This window comes from Oryza brachyantha, chromosome 2, assembly GCF_000231095.2.
Source record: "Oryza brachyantha chromosome 2, ObraRS2, whole genome shotgun sequence".
NCBI lineage: Eukaryota > Viridiplantae > Streptophyta > Magnoliopsida > Poales > Poaceae > Oryza > Oryza brachyantha.
The window spans coordinates 20,401,278-20,418,786 of NC_023164.2; the positions used below are offsets into that span (position 1 = coordinate 20,401,278).

The window sequence follows — 17,509 nt, forward strand, 5'->3', positions numbered from 1 at the left end:
TGGCACATTGCTATCGAGGTTGGTATGCATCTTCTGATATTGAGAAAATAATCAGTCGTAAATACAAGCATTCGTATCAATTTTATGATTTGAGCTTGGATGAGATAGTTCCACCAAAAAACATAACCAATTAAGTTTAACTCACTTCGCAAACACCTCAAAGTTTACTACTTTTGTTCCAAAATGTAAGTAATTCATGTTTTTTAAAGTAAAAACTAAGGTTGAGAATCTCAAATAAGAAGTGATTGATGAAAGAATTATTACTGTAAATAATATAAAAATGACTATTTTATTACAAGATTCAAATCTCACATATACTTACATTTTGGAATCATGGGAGTATAATTTTTTTTGGGAAACCATATGTTAAAAATCCAAAAATACTATACGTAGCCAACCGGCTTTATTATATTTCCAGTATGAAAGACAACAATTTCGATATTTACAGCATCCAACCAGAACGGTGCCCATTGATCCATAAGATGCTATTCTCCCCTCTTGTTATCTATGGAATGTAAAATTACGGCATTAAAGATTTCCCCTTCTTTGGAAAAAAATCAGACACATCGAAGGATCATGTGTTCCGTTCGGACATCACGGAAGAATTAACGAGGATCAGAGAGACCGAAGCATGAATGCAGCAAAAGCATTTGCATATGGCCATGATCTGCAGGGCTTCAAGCGCCGGCCGCTCTTACGCTATCTCACTCTTGGAGGCGGGTGGCCAGCGGCCGGGCCAGCCCTGTCCGACCCCGGCCGCGGCGACTGGCAGCCGTAACCGTGCGCGCCGGCGCCGCCCCGTGACACGGGGCGCGGGGACGCCGAGCCGGCGGCGGCGCCGCCCCTGGGCATGGACTCGATCTCCTCGAGGACGGCGACGACCTCCCTCATGGAGGGGCGGTTCTTGTGGTCGGTGGCGAGGCACCGGAGCGCGAGCTGCGCCGCGCGCTGCGCGCCCCTGGACGAGTACTGCCCCTCGAGGCGCGGGTCCATGAGGCGCGCCAGCTTCCGGCGGTCGGCGAGGAACGGCTTGGCCCAGTCCACCAGGTTGTGCTGCCCGCTGGGGCGGCCCGTGTCGAGCGCGCGCAGCCCCGTCAGGATCTCCAGCAGCACAACGCCGAAGCCGTACACGTCGCTCTTCACGTACAGGTGGCCCGTCGCCACGTACTCCGGCGCCGCGTAGCCGTAGGTGCCCATCACCCGGGTGGTCACGTGGCTGCTGCCGCCGGCCGGACCGTCCTTGGCGAGCCCGAAGTCGGACAGCTTCGGCTGGAATTGCTGCATGCATAGGCATCCCCGGGAAGAAAAGGAGATCGAGTTAGTTTGGACGGCGTACGTGCGCGCGCGGGCGGTCGGTTTTGGAGTGGCGGCGGCGGCGGCGCGCCGGGGCGTACCGTGTCGAGGAGGATGTTGGAGGCCTTGAAGTCTCGGTAGATGACGTGCTTCTCCGACGAGTGGAGGAAGGCCAGCCCGCGGGCCGCGCCGATGGCGATGCGCAGTCGGAGGCTCCACGACAGCGGCTGCTGGGGCGACGCGCTTCCGCCCTCTGGTTGACACAAAAACTGGTCATTTTTCAGCTAGCCAGTTACTTTCACTTCAGTTAATGTTGTGTCTTGTATTAGCCTTTTCTTTCAAGAACATTTGATGAATTTCCAATGGTGCGCAAAGAAGTTATTAATTCGATTGTTTGCCCAATCCTTTTCCGGCCCAGCTATCCAAATCTTTTGTGCAGATTCCTCGCATCAAACTATCTCATGTAGAATTATGTACTGCACGTTGAATCTGTTCTCAAAACGGCGATTAATCCACGCTCCATGCATGTGCAGCAGCGCAATGATCTCAATTTATTACCTAGTGACTAGCGACCGCCATCAGATTCCGTTAATTGAACAGTAAGTAGGGTAGCCCAAGTCAAGTTGTCAACTCTTAATTAATGATGCATGGCAATACTGCCATGGATCTGAAAGCACCACAAACCAATTTGTCTTACGGTTGCGGAATGACAACTTACTGCGTGGCTCACTTCTGAAGAGGTGGTTCTCCAGGCTGCCTTGCGCCATGTACTCATACACGAGCAGTAGCTCCTTGTCCTCCCAGCAGTAGCCCAGTAGCCTCACCAGGTTGGGATGTGAGAGCCTCCCCAGAAAGTTCACCTCGGACTGCATACAAATTCGTAAATGACACAGTGGAAAAGGTAAAGAGAAGAGAGAGCTAGCGGCAGTTGCATCAGCATCCCGACGTGCCGACCACTAAACACGCACACTGACGGATCATTGCTTGCACATTTCAATACTAACAGGATCAGCACCATTCCTTGACCAAACAGTGGCATCCCATTTTGCCAACGAATCGAGAAAGATTGACATTAGCGTTGCTAATTATGCATCGCAGATTATGACGTGAACACGTCGGTCGTGTACGTAGTTTATGCTTCACAGACGAGAATGTGATAGATGAGATGAGATCGATGCTAAACACCTAAGTTAACCGTGGATTCTACCAAGTTTTCTTCTTTTGAGACTGAGAAAATTCAGGAGGAGATGGTTTGCATTGACCAGAAGTGTCACGCACCTGCCATTCTTGCACGCCCTGCAAGCTCTCGGGATCGAGCTTCTTGACGGCGACGGCCATGCCGGAGCCGCTCCGCGCGGGGCTCATGGTCCTCTCGTCCACCCAGCCCTTGTGCACCCGCCCGAACCCGCCCTCGCCGAGGACGGTGTCCGCCTTGAAGTTCCTCGTGGCGGCCCTGAGCTCCGCGAACGTGAAGATCCGGAGGTTGGGCGCCTCCAGGATCCTCCCCTCCGTGCCGGCAACCGCCCGGCCTCCACCACCAGGCACCGGCCGCCCACTGCCGCTGCCGCTGCGGGTGCTTGTGGCTGTGGCCGGGCTGGGCGGCTTGCCAGTTGGTGGCCGCCCTGGGCTCATCGAGGCGCGCGCATTGGGCTGCGCGATCGCGGCCATGACTGGCCTCGCCATTGCCGCTGCAAGAACAAAAACCAGCGGGGACACGAAGTGCGTCACGGCTAGAGTCTTGCGTTACATGTCCAGGATCGATCGAGATGAGCAAAAAATAAACCAGGAATCCAAAGGAAGCCTGGCGATTCTGACTGTGCATGCACGACGACCGAACGAGGCGAGAACGCAAGCAAGAAACACGGTCCGGACGTCGATACCTTGTGGCAGCGCATGACGGGCCATCACCTTGACGGCCTCCACCTCGCCGTCGTCAGAGCCGAAGCAATTCCCCATCTCTGAGGCGCCGAGTAACTAAGCCAGAGAGCAGATCGAGCAAGCACGGCGAACACTTCCTCTTGACTCTCTCCTATACTATATGAGCAGATAGATCAATGTCCTTCCAGCTACGTGCATCGCTTGTCTTCTGCTGTTCACATATTAAAAGGGGGAGGCATAAAGGACCTAGACGTGGAGAGGAACAACGAGACGAGGCCCTACTCAGCGCGGTGCGGAACCTTGCCGAGGGAGGCTACTCCTGGCCTGGCGAGGAGCACATGGCGCATGTCGCGGCAATGTACAAGCCTGAGCACCTGGTTTTTCAGATCTCAGTGTTCCAAACGGCAGGCCAGGAGATGAACTGATCAATGTTGTTTCATTTGCACTTTGGAGACCGCGCTGGCATATAGATAATGGCGAGATAGATTGATCGGTAGATAACGGTGGATTCAGATTATAACGAGATAGATCGATCGATATTGATATATAATACAAATATAGAAATATAAGCTAAATGTTATGTACCAAATCAATCCAAACATATTTAAACAGAATCTAAAATGTTATAGAGAACTTTTATAGAAATATAAGTTAAAAGTTGTTTATGTATCCAAAAATACTATATATATATATATATACAATAGTACCTATAGATAACAGAATTTCTTTTAAAGTTTTATTATATGAAATCAAACTCTATCTGCGTGGGAAAAATCCAGACATCTTAAAAATTCACCGTTATAGCGACCGGGCTTTTCTCGCCTCATCTCTCCGGTGATTATTCTTCGGAAGGCCCAAATAGATCGGTTTTGACGGCGATTGCCCACAAAGTTGGGCTACTCCCTACCCGGCGCGGCCCAGCCCGCTTCGTCCCGTTTCCAAAAGAACCGATCCAACAACCGACCCACGCGTCGCAGGTACAGCGCCCAGCCCGTCGCTGTCCTATTTTATTTCGCTTTCACGCACACCCACGCGGCCACGCACCGCGCAGCGCCGCTCCACACCCAACCAAAACCAACGCGCCCCCCCCCCACCCCGCGTTGCGCCGCCTCCCAAACCCCGCCCCTCCGCCGCTGCACCCCTGTCCCCCCCCCCCCCCCGCAAAACCCTAGCGCAGTCGCACCGCCGAGTCGGCGATCTCTCCACAGCCATGAAGGGCAAGGCCGACGCCTCCAAGAAGGGCGAGGGCAGGTAAGATCAATCTCCTCCTTGCTCTCTGTGTATGTATGTGTGTGGGTGGACCGGTGGAGTAGAGGGTGTCTGTGGTGGTTGAACGGGGTTCACATCTAGGGTTTGCGTTTGGTGTTGGTGGTGTTGTTGCAGGCTCAAGGCCGCCGGCGGCGCCGGGAAGCGGAAGAAGGCCGCCGCGAGCGGCAAGCCCAAGCGCCCGCCGTCCGCTTTCTTCGTCTTCATGTGAGTTTCCCGCTCCCTCGCCTACGTATTGCTCTGTTCAGATCTACAGATCTGTTTTCTGTTTCTTTTGTTAAATTCCTGGTGATTTTGTTAAATTTTAATATTTTCTGGGTTTTATTTTTGCAGGTCTGAGTTCAGGCAGGAGTACCAGGCAGCGCACCCTGACAACAAGAGTGTTGCCGCTGTGAGCTACCTGACACTATCCTCTTTTTTTCGTCACCTTTTAGCCGCTGTAGATGTCTCATTTTTTTTCCCTCTGTTGGCTCATTTAGGTGAGCAAGGCTGCAGGGGGAAAATGGCGAGCAATGTCTGAGGAAGTGAGTTTTTCTTTGCACTGCTCAAATTAGTACTCCCATTTGTTTGTATTAACTGTGGACATCTGTTTTTTTAGCATTCCTGGTATGTGGGTATCATTAAAGTACTGTTTAATGATTGTTCTGGTCTGTTTGTTTGAAAAGTTTGAATTGCTCCTAAATACAGTTAAATTAAAACCTTCAAAAAAATTGAGTTGTACTACCTACCGTGGGTGGTGATTGATGTGCCAAATGTTTTTGGCTTTTTGTGTTAAATTTTATTAGGAGAAGGCACCTTATGTGGACAAGGCTGGACAAAAGAAGCAGGACTACGAGAAGACCAAAGCCAACTTCGATAAGAAGGTGATGGTTAAGTAATTGTGAATTCTTAATTGCAGAATCGGTCATGTGTTAGGCTCTAATTGGACTTCTTGAATTCCTCCAGGAGAGCACGAGCTCAAAGAAAGCTAAGACTCAGAACGACGAGGGTGAAGGCTCTGACAAGTCAAAGTCTGAGGTTGATGACGAGCAGGATGGTGCCAGCGACGAGGTATAAGGCGTTAAGCATTTGGTGCGGTTTTTTTTATCTTGTTGCAGCAATTGGTGTTTTAATGATCCTTTTCTCATTTGATCTTTGCAGGAAAATGAGGAAGATGAGTAAATAGATCCAGGGGCATGAGGTAGCAAACTGTGTTCTAGGTCCACGATTAGCTTACTAGTTTGCTATCTTTGACCCAAAGTTGTTGGGAGTAGGGGTGCGTGTGTTGAAGGGGACCCTTTAGAATTATGGTACTCCAATGTTTTTCTATGGTGGATTAGCAAAGAAAAAGCCTGAATGCTGCCTGCTGTTCTGGTGCTTTTCTTTTGCTAACCCCTTATGTTACAACTTTGTTTCATCCGCTAATCTAGTGGCTATTCAGCTAATTTTCTTTTCGTTAATTGTTCATTACATCTGTGTAATACACTTGTTCGATGCATCTTTCTGTTTAATGTTTACCATACTTTCACACATAAGGTGAATCTCACAGTCTCATTGCCAAGCCTTGTTAGATGCTAGCTGAGGCTGTTTAATAGTTGAAGGATGGAAATATATTGTTCATTGGATCGGTAAGCTTCTGTAATGGTACTGTCATGAACTGCTTGCTGGTCCATATAACATCTAAGATTTGCATAAGAGCTTTTACCATATCTTGAGATACCCAAAATTTTAATGCAAAATTCTAAAATTTTGGTACCTCAAGTACTAAAATTTTACACTGAAAAATATGGTAAGAACTCTTTGCACAACCATCATAGTCCACGAGGAAGATAATAAGTATTGGGCGCGGTTTTGAATTTGGATGGCTGTACTCGGCAAGGTACTCCCTCGTTTAAATATTTGATGTTGTTTGACTTTTAAATTTACGTTCACAAAGCGGCATTTGAAGTTGTTTGACTTTTAAAGTTACGTTCACAAAACGGCATTTGAAGTTAAGTTGACAACCACCACGGCATTTGAAGTTAATTTGACCACCACTCAGGCTTATTTGAAAAATTATGTAATTATCATTTATTTTGTAAACTTCAAGTGTGACCTTCATTTTTTATATTTGCACAAAAGGTTGAATACGGCGAATTGAAAAATTAAAATCAAGGAGTACAGGTTTCCAACTCTATACGGTTCATGATTTCAAGAAATAACTCTATACGGTTCATTCCTCTTGAGTTTTCTACCCTCACCTAGCTTCATTCTAGCAATGGCAGCAAATGTTGTTCTATGATACTGCGGACGCCCTCCACCACAGAAGTCTTTATTTTTAGGCTACATTATACATATATGTCACGTCTTGAGTTTTATCCAAGCCAAAAATAATGAAATAATACATTAAAAATAATTTGTTAATTAAAGTTCAGGAGAAAACTTAGTGCAATTAATTTAATTTAATTGGAAGCTTTTTGGATATTCTAAAATGTCCTGAAAAGCATTTTAAATCATTAACATGATTTAAACTTGAATTACAATCAATAAAATTTACTCAAATAAACTTAATAAAAATCGGCAAAATTGGAGGCAATTTCTTTTTTCCCCTTCTTCCTTTTTCTTCTTTTCCCCTTCTCTCTTTTTTCCTTTTCTTTTCCCCTTTCCCTTTTTTTCCCTGCCAAGCTCCTCTGCCTCTCCCCCGTGTGCACGATCTCCTCCTCCTCTCCTGCCCGTGAGCACGATCTCCTCCTCCTCTCCTGCCCGTGAGCAGCCCACCACCTCCTCTCTCACAGTAAAACTAACTCCAATTAATTAGGACTCTAGTTTTATCCCTTTGACACCTTATCTATTCCCTTTTGATAGGGGATGGATAACTAGATTTATCTTTAGCTCCCCTATAAATACCTCCTACACCCTTGCCTCTTTTCCCTGTCTTCCTCTCCCGTGCTCCTCGAGCCGCCTCCTGCCGCCTCCTATCCAGCAGCTGCGCAGCAAGCCATAGCAGCCCTGCTGCTTCCTGTTCGCAATTGCCAAAGCCGATCTAATATGTCGCCGATCTTCAGGTTCGCAAATATTTTATTCTTGCGAATCAATCTAAATTTATCTACTGTTTAATTGTTTAGGTTATCTAGCTGAACAGCAAGGAACAACAGCAATCCGTCGCTGATCTCTCCACCAAATCTCAGGTCCGCATATGTTTTACTCGTGCGAATCAATCTATCTTTAATCTACCGTATAATTGCTTAGATTTTCTAATCTATTGGCTAGTGTGAGATTGATCTACAATATGAAATTCAATTTCGTACGTAGATTGGTTTTACGTTAAATCGTTTAGTTTCCAGTTTAGCGAGTCGTTAAATCTCAATTTAACGGGTCGTTAAATCCCGTCGCCTTCCCGCGAACAGTACACAGGTTCTTGTTTCGGATCTGATTCGTGCACGTTTTGGTTCTGTTATGCGAATACGTTATCTGTTTGCGATTTTCCGAGTCGTGGCCCAACACGTGCTCGAAGTCTCCATCGCCTCCCTTGTCCACTCCTCTCTCCTTCCCTTCCACTGGGCCGACCGTCAGCCGCGGGCCGCTCTGCTCGCTTCCACCTCTCTCCCTTCGGCCCCTCCTCTCTCCCACGCGTGGGCCGAGCCACGGCCCACTGTCGCCTCGCGCGCACCAAGTCCAAGCCACCTCCCTCCCCATCGGGACACCAACAGGTAGGCTGTCACACCCGGAGTTTTGTCCTAAGCCTAAAATCGTAAAAGGAATTCGTAAATAACAATTGGCTTAATTAACTCAGAAAAAATCCCTCTAAAGAAATTAACTCAGTTAAATCGAGGCTCGCAAATCGACTAACTGGATTTAAATTCAAATTGCAGAAGTATAAAATTTGATCAAACAAATTAATTTAAAATTCGGCAAAAGTGGGGTTTTTCTTTTTCCCTCCTTTTTCCTTGCTTTTTCCCTTCCTTATCAAATTGGGCCGAAGTCCAATTTTCCTTCCTTCCTTTTCTTTTTCCTTTTTCTTTTTCTTTTCCTTCCTTCCCGGGCCGGCCCAGCCGAGCCGGCCCAGCCGACCGGCCTTCGGCCTCCTCCCCGCGCGCGCCCCGCCTGGGCCGCTGCTTCGGCCCAGCCAGCTCGCTCGCTCGCGCCGCGAAGTCCGTCGCCGCTCCCTCCTCCCTCGCGCCACTGACAGGTAGGGCCCACCTGTCAGCGACCGAAAACCCGCCAGCCCGCGCGCCCGCGCCGCGCCGCGCCGAGTCCGAGTCCGTGCCGTCGCCGCATCGGCCGCCGCCGAGACCGCGTCGTGCCCGACTCGGTCTCCAACCTCCGTCCTGCCCTAGCCGGCGCCGCCACCCTATAAATCCCGAGCCGCCGCGCGCCGTCGTGCACTTTCCGTCTCCGCCCGAGCTGCCGTCGCGCCGTCGCTGTTCGCCGCCGCCGTTCAATCTCGCTACCGGACGCCTTCGCCGCCGTCTAGCCGCGTCACCGCCTCCGCGCCGCCGTCGCCGACCGGTTGCCGCCCTCATCTTCGCTGGTGAACATCCCCAGCGCCGGGCATTCCTTCGCCGCCCGGTCGCCGTCGCGCCCGGTCTCCTCACCGTCGCCGATCGATCTCCATCGCCACCGCCGATCTTCCGTTACTACCCGCGTCGCCATCTCCGCCTCGATCTCGCCGACTCGCCCGCGTGTTCGCCGCCGTCGGTGGGAGTCCCCTTCCTCCTCCCCTCTCTCTCCCCCTTCTCGGCCGACCGCCGCCGAGCCGCACGCCGTCGCCGGACGCGTGCGGAGCTCCTCCTCGCCGCCACTCGCTGTGGTCGTCGTCGCCTTCGTGACGCCGTCGTCATGCTGCCGCCACTCGCGCTCGTCGCCCGGTTGTCGCCGCCGAGCTCTCCCCCGTGTCGTCGTCGCCGTGCGCCGCGCTCGGTCTCGCGCCACGCGCTACCGCCGGACGCCGGTCGTCGTCGTCGCGCCGTCGTCGCCGTGCGCCGCCGCCGCCGCCGCCGCACCGCCCGCAGCTCCCGCCGCCGACCGCGCTCTCCCCTCCTCTCTGTTCCAGCCTCGCTGACGAGCGGGCCCCACTCGTCAGTCGCCCCCGCGCCTCTCTTCCTCTCTCTCCTCCCCGGGCCCGCGTGTCAGTCTCTCCCTCCCCCTCTCTCTCACCGACAGGTGGTCCCCACCTGTCAGCCGTCAGCCTCCTCTCTCCTCGCTGACGTCAGCAGCCCCATTAATTGCGCAATAATTGATTTAGGACTTTTCTGTTTAGCTAAAAAACCCAGAAAACTTCTAAAATTCATAAGTAATTCATCTAGTCTCCGTTTACGTCCATTCAAATTTCATTAAATTTATAAAATTGTCAAGAATCCATTAAAAATAGTTTCTTTTGCTGTTTCAGTAGAGTTTGTGCCTGTTTATTTATTTTTGTGCTTTGTCGCTTAGATTCGGACCCCGCCGAAGAGCCGGTTTACTTCGAGTTCGTCGCCGAAGTTCCCCAAGGGCCAGAGCAAGGCAAGTGACACTCATCTTGATCATATTGAACCAATTATTGCAAATTTCCCGCTTTGTTAATTTAAATATGTATTGTTTTAATTAAAGTAGTTACTGTATGTTATTTTCCGGGTAAACCTTATTATTATGCCGTTGTTTATCCAACTTTATTCGTTGATGGACCAGGGGTAACTTGATTAGAGTTAGGCTTAGGGTAATGCTTAGCCACGCCTAGAACAAATAGCTCATTGGGATCACCTTTAATCATGCTTAGTTCTGAATAGCTGAGATATTGTTTCATTACCCGGTTCGGGTTACTGTCAACTAAAATATTGATAATGGCGGGCTGTGGGTGCATGGTTTTGAGAGTCGCACCCATGGCAATTAAGGACTGGTTCACGGGAAACCCTGGAAGTAATTAAGTGCTAACCACATGCCGAAATGGGTAAGGTGGGATTTGAAGCATGACTTCGAACTATTTGACGTACCGTGGCAAGGGTAGGCGTGATGTAGTATGGACGGGTAATCGTGGTGTAACAAAAGCCTCTGCTGCTTCCGGATCTGCCAAGGCTCAAGAGGGGACTGCCCGACTTGGTGTAAAGGAGGGGGTGAAACCTGAAGTGTGGTACGATTAAATAGGGAGGGTTGTGTAACGGGTCCAATCACGGTCTCCTTTCCGGTATATCATGGTGGTATGTCGGCACACGTTCAAGTGTAGTGGAGTCGTGTCATGTGGGTACAGTAGTACACCTCTGATCAGAGTATAAACTATTCGAATAGCCGTGCCCACGGTTACGGGCGAGCTCCCAACCTCACTGTGATTAGTGAACCTTTAAATAACTTGAGTAATTGGTTTCTCACTCGGGACTACTGCAACGTGGTGTAACGTTGAGTAGTGGTTGGGCCTGTTGCAACGTGGTGTAACGTTGGACATTGTTGTGGTATTTTACAACTGCTATTTACCTATCCTTTACTGTATTTAATTACCTGTATTTCTTTTAATCTCTGTTATTTGTTTAACTGCTGCTTTATTGCAACTAACCTTAGCCTGTCCTTGTTAATCCCTATGCATCATTTATCTTCCCCTTGTCCGTGTTACTTGTTGAGTACGGTGGTTTGTACTCAGCCTTGCTTAACTTTCCCACCCCAGAGCTAGAAGTCGAGTCCGATGGAGGTGCCTCTCAGGAGTGAGCTGTTCCGTCGTCGAAGCGTTGCCTGTGGACTGGAGCCGTACCCGCTGGAGCTAGTCTACCTTTTTCTTTCCGCTGTATTTCCGCTAGAATAAGTGTAATTTTCAGTTGTTTCTAAGAACGATGGTAATGTAATCAACATTGTCTTTTTGTGTACCCTGGCTGGTCCTGGACAGGGAATTTAATACACAATTAAGTTCAGAAATTCGTGTGAGGAATTTCTGGGTGTGACATGGCCCCCACCTGTCGGACCCATCTTCCTCGCGCGCCCGCAGCCACCCGGCCACCGTGCGTTGCGTCAGCTGCTGCTACTCCACCTCCGCATGCTGCATCCACCCCACCGCCTCGGGCCGTCGCCGTGCGTTGTCGTCGCGTCACCGTGTCACGCTGTGGGTTCGCCGCGCCGCGTCATGTGTTCGCCGCCGCGCCTAGCTGCTTCGCACCCTCGCCTTGTGCTGTGCCGCTAGCCACCGCGCATCCGCGCTGTGCCGCCTCGACCTGCCCGTGTCCCGCAACGGCCGCGCGCAACCACCGAGCCGCTTTTCCTGGCCGCGTCCCGCGCCGCCGCCAACCACCTCCCGCTTTCGCCACGCCACGTGTGCGCTAGCCGCGCGTTGCCGCGCTTATCCGTTAGCCACGCTGTCGCTTGCCGCGTCGGTTGTCGCCGCACGCACGCGCGCGCCCACGCCGCCGCCACACCTAGCCGCCGCGCCACTACCCTCTGTCGCCGCTGCTAGCCGCGTCACGCGCCGCCTCTGTCGCGCCGTGCCCTAGCACCAAGCTGCGTCGCCTCCTTGCGCGCGTCGAGCCGTCTCACCGTCGCGGTCGGATTGCGCTGCCACCTCGCCTCACTGTTCCATGTTCGCGCCGCCTAACCGTCGCCGCGCGCGCATGTGCCACTTAGCCACCGCCTCGCATCGCCGCTCGCCGGTCGGCCTTCTCCGTCGCGTCCTGGCCGGCTCCCTGCCTTGTGCTCGCCGCGACGCTAGCGCCGTCGCGTTGTGCTGCCTCGCGTTGCTTCGCCGCGTCGCCGCTGTGGCGCGCCTCCCTCGCTGTCGCCGTCTGGCCGCGCCGTCCGTACCTCACCTATGTCGCCGTGCCACGCCGTCGGTCGTGCCGCGTCTGCTACCGCCGCGTGTGCGCATCCCGCCGCCCGAGCTGGCACTGTGCCGCGCTCCTCGCTGCGCCGCCGTGCTCGCACCCGCTCACGACCGCGCCGCTGGCCGTGCCCTACGCCGCTGCTGCTCGCCCCCACCCCACGCTGTCGCCGAGCCGTGCTCGTGCCACATGCGTCGCCGTGCACCGCCGCCTTGCTCCCTCTCGTAGGCACAACCGCCGCTCCTCTTTCCCCGGTCGCGCCGTCGCCCACAACGGTTGCCGCTGATCCCGCCGCTCCGCCCGCGCCGACCCAACGGCTGCGTCGCAACCGCCGTACCCACCGCCGTGGATTCTCCGTGCCACGTCGGCCCCGCGCTCGCTAACTGTCGGCCGCATTCCACGCCGCCGCTAACAACCTCCCCGCCTCCTCCACGTCCGCGCCAGCTGTCACAACCACCTCCGCGCCCTAGCCAACGCCACCCCCCTATAAACCCCCTCTCCTTGCGCGCCGCCGCCGCATCTTTCTGCAAGCATCGCCGCGCCACCATCGCCCCGCTGCCGATCGATCTCGCCGCCTGTTGCCGTGCGCCGCCACCCACCTGCGTCACCGCCTCCGCCTCATCGACGCCGACTTGTTGTCACCCTCCGCGTCACCGGTGAAGACCCCTGCGCCTCTCCTCCTCACTTTCCCCTCGCCGCGCCACCGCTTAGCCGCCACGCACGCATGCGCGCCAAGCCGCCGCTGCTCGGCCTCGCTGTCTCCGCCACCCGCGCGCATGCCCGCCCTCTTCTATTGTCGCCGTCCCGCGCGGCGTTGCGTCGCCGCTCGCCACTTGGCACCGTCGGCCGTCGCCGCCGGTTGGCCGGTCATCATCGTGTCGCGCCGCCACAACCTCCCTCGCGCCGGTCGCCGCCGTCCACCGCCGGTCGTCTACCGTCGTCGCCTTGCACCGCCGGCCACTGTCGTTGCCGCCTCCCGCTCGCGCCGCTCGGCCGAGCCATCTCCTCCCCCTCCTCTGTTCTCTCTCACTGCCACACCGGGCCCACCCGTCACTCTCTCCCTATCTCACCCAAGCTGTGGGCCCGCTCTGCCAGCCTCTCTATCATTCCCTCTCACGGGTCCCGCAGGTCAGTCTCCCATCTCACCCCCTTTCTATCTCTCCCCGCGGGCCCCACGTGTCAGCCACTGGCCCCTCTCTCTCTTTCACTGCTAGTGGGTCCCACCTGGCAGCACACCCTCTCTCTCCCTACTGACATCATTGCCTCCAATAATTGCGCAATAAATCAGTAAGGTTTTCTGTTTAGTTTAACCACCCATAAAACTTCTAAAATTCATAAGTAATTCATCTAGTCTCCGTTTAGATCCATTCAAGTTTCATTAAATCATGAAAATGCCAAGAATCCATTAAAAATAGTTTCTTTCTCTGTTTCAGTAGTTTTATAGCCTGTTTTTCTTGTTTTGCCTTGTTTGTCGTAGATTTTGACCCCGTCGCAGCGTCGTTCGTTCTCGAAGTCATCGCTGAAGTTCCTCGTAGGTCTGAGCAAGGCAAGTGGCACCCTTCTTTGAACATATTGATCCCATGTTTATAAAATCCCTGCTTTACATTTAAACATGCATTGTTTTATGCAAATCTATTTATTGTATTTATCTATTGGGCATTTACCTTTATACCCGTTGATCCCCACTTATTATTATTGTCATCCTAGGGTTAATTTGACTAGAAATAGGCTTAGGTAATGCTTAGCCATGCTTAGCCCAACTAGCTCACCTGTTATCACTTATTTAATTGTTGATTAGACTTTGATAGATCTTTAATGGTTGTGATCATGATTAATTTCTCGATTTGGATTAAATACAACTAAAATATTGCTTATGGTGGATTGTGGGTGCATGGTTTTGAGAGTCGTGCCCATAGCAATTGAGGACCGGTTCTCAGGAAACCTTGGAAGTATTACACGTACTAACCACAAGCCAGAATGGGCAACGGTGAGACTTGTAGTCTAGCTTGTCCCTATTCGACGTACCCAGGCAAGGGTGGGCGTGATGGAGTATGGATGGGAATCGTGGTGTAACGATGGTCCTATGCTGCTTTCGGATTCACCTAGGCCCAAGAGGGGGCTGCCCGCCTTGGTGTAAAGGAGGGGGCGAAACCTGAAGTGTGGTGCGATTGTCTAGGGAGGGTTAGGTGAAAGGTCTTATCATGGTTTCCGTACTGAGGTATCGTGGTGATATATTAGGGCATGGTAACATGCTTGGGAGCCATGTCTTGTGGGTAAAGTTGTATACCTCTGCAGAGTAAAACTATTCGAATAGCCGTGCCCGCGGTTATTGGGCGAACTGAGATTCACTAGGATTAGTTGAACCTTTTATAATTGGATTCATCTTGGAACTGGTTTGACCCTGCGCAACATGGTGTAACGTTGGCAGTGGTTTGGGTCTGTCGCAACGTGGTGTAACGTTGGACAGAGGGTTGACCCTGTCGCTACATGGTGTAATGTTTGACAGCGGTCTGGGCCTGTTGCAACGTGGTGTAACATTGAACAGTGAATGGTTATTTTCGAGTACTTTACTTTTATTTCAGTCTATTTTATCTACTATTTTGCTAAATTACCGCGGCTTTGTGCAATTTAACCTTAGCCTGTTCCTTGACACCCTATTGCATTCATTATTTTCCCTCTCTTGGGTGTTACTTGTTGAGTACGGTGGTTTGTACTCAGCCTTGCTTAATTTTTCCCCCACCAGAGCAAGTGCCAGAGTTTCAGTCAGAAGGTCGTCCGCAAGGTTGAAGTGAGGTTCAGTCTGCCGTCGAGAATGCCTGTGGTGTGGAGCTGTCATCGCCAGCTGAAGCTGAAGATTAGATGGTTTAGTTTGTTTTCCTTTTTCGCTGCATTTCGATAGATAATTGTTTTTATTTGTTTTTAAGTCGTGTAACTGTGTATTAATTTGTCATAGTGTGTACTCGGACTGATTCCTGAACCGAGATTTAATACATGCTATTGTTCAGAAATTTGGTGGAAATTTTTGGACGTGACGATATACCAATATAAAGCAATAAAGACTATAATGTTCTTTACCTTTTCAAATCTAATGTATTTGTTCCAAAAAAAATTCAAATTCCGATGCAAATGTTCTCCACTTTGGCTGAATTCTTTTGTTGATATTTGATAGAAGATTATATGATTTTATGATATTATTTAATAGTATAAATGATGGGATTAACTCATAGAAAATTAAATCTACTTTAGAAATGTGATAAGATAAATTAATATATAGAAATTCTTTGGAAAACAAGTTGTTTAGCCGTTTGAAAAAAAACTGAGATTAATCTAGGGAAAGAACACAACATTTATCAAACTTCATTACAACAATTACTTAAAAGGTAAGGTGTTTGTAGTAAAAAAATAATATCTTTGTGGATGGAGGTAGTACTAATACTTATCACACTCATGCATTGTCTTGATGGGATGGTGGAAGGTGGTAGCAGTAATACTTATGAGTTATGATACTCCTGCATTATTTCAGTGACATTTCAGGACTTTCTTATTCCATTTTGAAGGATTTTCGACATGAGGTTCAACCTCTTGGAGAAAAAAATATGTCTATCTCTTTTCTAGTTCCTACATTTTTCCTATGCTCGATGCAAATAGTTATTCGTACAATTTTATTGTGTTTCTCTAATTCATGAAATTTGGGTTGATAGGGTGTTCTAGTCTTTTTTTTTTTCCATTCTTATGTTTGAAAGAAACCCTCAAAAAGTTCTTATATTTGAGGGTTTTTTTGAAAGAAACCCTCAAACTGTGTCGAGCGTGGACACCGGACTCCAGCAAAGTTGTTGTATTTTTCAGGCGCGACAAATAACTGATCTAAAACAGTGACATTTATCAAAGAAAATAATATTGCCAGTAAACTTCATTTGGAACTTGGCAGCCTGCTGGTGCATGCATCGTCGTGTTCTTGGCTAGAATTTTGGCAAGCATTGGCCCGACATAGGATGGTTTCCAACATCTGGTCTGATCGATGCTAATTGCTACCCACCCAAGCCTTGTGGTTATGCTTTCCCCTGGACCTATACAGCTACAGGCGTTGGAAACATATGGATCGCACGCGACGCGAGTGGCACGAACATCGGTCAGAGGTGGGTGGGGACTGGGGACAATTGAAGTTGCTTGCCGAGTTCTTGTAACGTCCCTCCACAGTTTGTGTTTAGAGCGACGGCTAAAGAGGAGATTCAGATTACGGACTATAATTAAAATAACAATCATCAACACCTTACCGTTCCTGCTTCCGTAGCATAGTGGTAGTGCGTTCGCTTCGTAAGCGAAAGGTCGCGAGTTCGATCCTCGCCGGGAGCTCATACGGTTTTGTTTTGTGTTGATCCGAAGTCCCAACAGCAAAAACGAACGTGGCCAGCCGCGGATAGGCACTTGGCCATCAGGACTTCAGGCTTAGGGGACCTTTGCGGCCTGCCTTTGAGGCTTTTAGTTTGTGTTGGGCTGTTGGCACCTGCACCACTACGGGCCAAGTCCAATAGCACGTCAGTTAAGGCTATATGTAAGAAAACCTTCTTTCTTTCTTTTATCACCTTATAAATCCTCCATCTGTGAGATCTAGGCTTGCCAGCCCAAAATTTTCGGATGTGGGGGAGAAAAATCACTAATGCAAAACTCATGAGGCCTTGGTTTCATATAAAAATTTGAAAACAATGGGTCATTGGTTTTGATTTAATAATTATTGATGTTGTATTGCTGGAATCTATAATTAAGAATTGTGGTTATATTATAGTGTATCATTATTTATTATGATGTGTTGATTGGAGGGAGTATTTACTCAATTTCGAGGCCCCATTCAGCGTTGGGACCGTGGATCGCATCCCCCGGCATGACAATTCAGGGCTAGCGATGGGGTGGAATTCGAAGTCAGGGTCGAGGTCGTTCTTGTCCAACCCGACCCTGACCCCTCTCATTGCCAAGCATAACTGGGTCCAATCTCCAATCTCCACCGAAACCAAGGCAACATCAAGCCAAGTGGTCGTTATCCCGTCACCACCTCTCATCTCACCGCCTAGCGTTAATCTTCTTTCCCTACGCACGCAACAGTTTTCACCACCTCATATCTCGTCGTTCACGTACATGGCCCTAATTAGAGGGGGAGTTAGGGTGGGGTAACCTGATCCCAAATTTGCCAATCATACTTTTATGTGTATTTATAATACAGGATACTAGTAGTGATCATATCCTCCATATCCTAGAAACTAGCATTATAGAATATTTTTTAATACAAACACTATTAATTTATATTTAAATTTAATACCACATCTATGAAATTAAGTCTTGGAAGTAGTATA

At 50.1% G+C, this 17,509-nt stretch overlaps 2 protein-coding genes and 1 non-coding gene across 3 annotated transcripts; 2 read left to right on the top strand and 1 right to left on the bottom strand.

Annotated features, from left to right (window-relative positions):
• Positions 1-699: 699 nt before the first annotated feature.
• LOC102713719 (probable serine/threonine-protein kinase PIX13) lies at positions 700-3,249 on the bottom strand. The gene is made up of 5 exons (XM_040520663.1): positions 3,174-3,249; positions 2,572-2,981; positions 2,012-2,159; positions 1,395-1,546; positions 700-1,278 (listed from the first exon to the last, which is right to left on the bottom strand). The coding sequence occupies exons 1-5, from the start codon at positions 3,247-3,249 to the stop codon at positions 700-702; spliced, it is 1,365 nt and encodes a 454-aa protein (XP_040376597.1).
• Positions 3,250-4,335: 1,086 nt separating this feature from the next.
• Positions 4,336-6,035, top strand: LOC102713991 (HMG1/2-like protein). Its single transcript, XM_006648861.3, has 7 exons — positions 4,336-4,422; positions 4,555-4,644; positions 4,771-4,828; positions 4,917-4,961; positions 5,223-5,300; positions 5,383-5,487; positions 5,578-6,035. The coding sequence occupies exons 1-7, from the start codon at positions 4,382-4,384 to the stop codon at positions 5,596-5,598; spliced, it is 438 nt and encodes a 145-aa protein (XP_006648924.1). The 5' UTR covers positions 4,336-4,381; the 3' UTR covers positions 5,599-6,035.
• A 10,410-nt stretch (positions 6,036-16,445) lies between these two features.
• TRNAT-CGU lies at positions 16,446-16,517 on the top strand. Its single transcript has one exon. It is a non-coding gene; the product is annotated as a tRNA-Thr (tRNA).
• The last annotated feature ends 992 nt before the right edge of the window (positions 16,518-17,509 follow it).

Coding starts and splice junctions, on each gene's coding strand:
- LOC102713719 (XM_040520663.1), bottom strand. CDS start 3,249: ATGGGGAATTGCTTCGGCTCTGACGACGGCGAGGTGGAGGCCGTCAAG. Junction 1,547..2,011: donor CTTCAGAAGTGAGCCACGCA/GTAAGTTGTCAT, acceptor TGTGTCAACCAG/AGGGCGGAAGCGCGTCGCCC. Junction 1,279..1,394: donor CCAACATCCTCCTCGACACG/GTACGCCCCGGC, acceptor CTATGCATGCAG/CAATTCCAGCCGAAGCTGTC.
- LOC102713991 (XM_006648861.3), top strand. CDS start 4,382: ATGAAGGGCAAGGCCGACGCCTCCAAGAAGGGCGAGGGCAG. Junction 4,423..4,554: donor TCCAAGAAGGGCGAGGGCAG/GTAAGATCAATC, acceptor GTGTTGTTGCAG/GCTCAAGGCCGCCGGCGGCG. Junction 4,829..4,916: donor ACAACAAGAGTGTTGCCGCT/GTGAGCTACCTG, acceptor TGGCTCATTTAG/GTGAGCAAGGCTGCAGGGGG.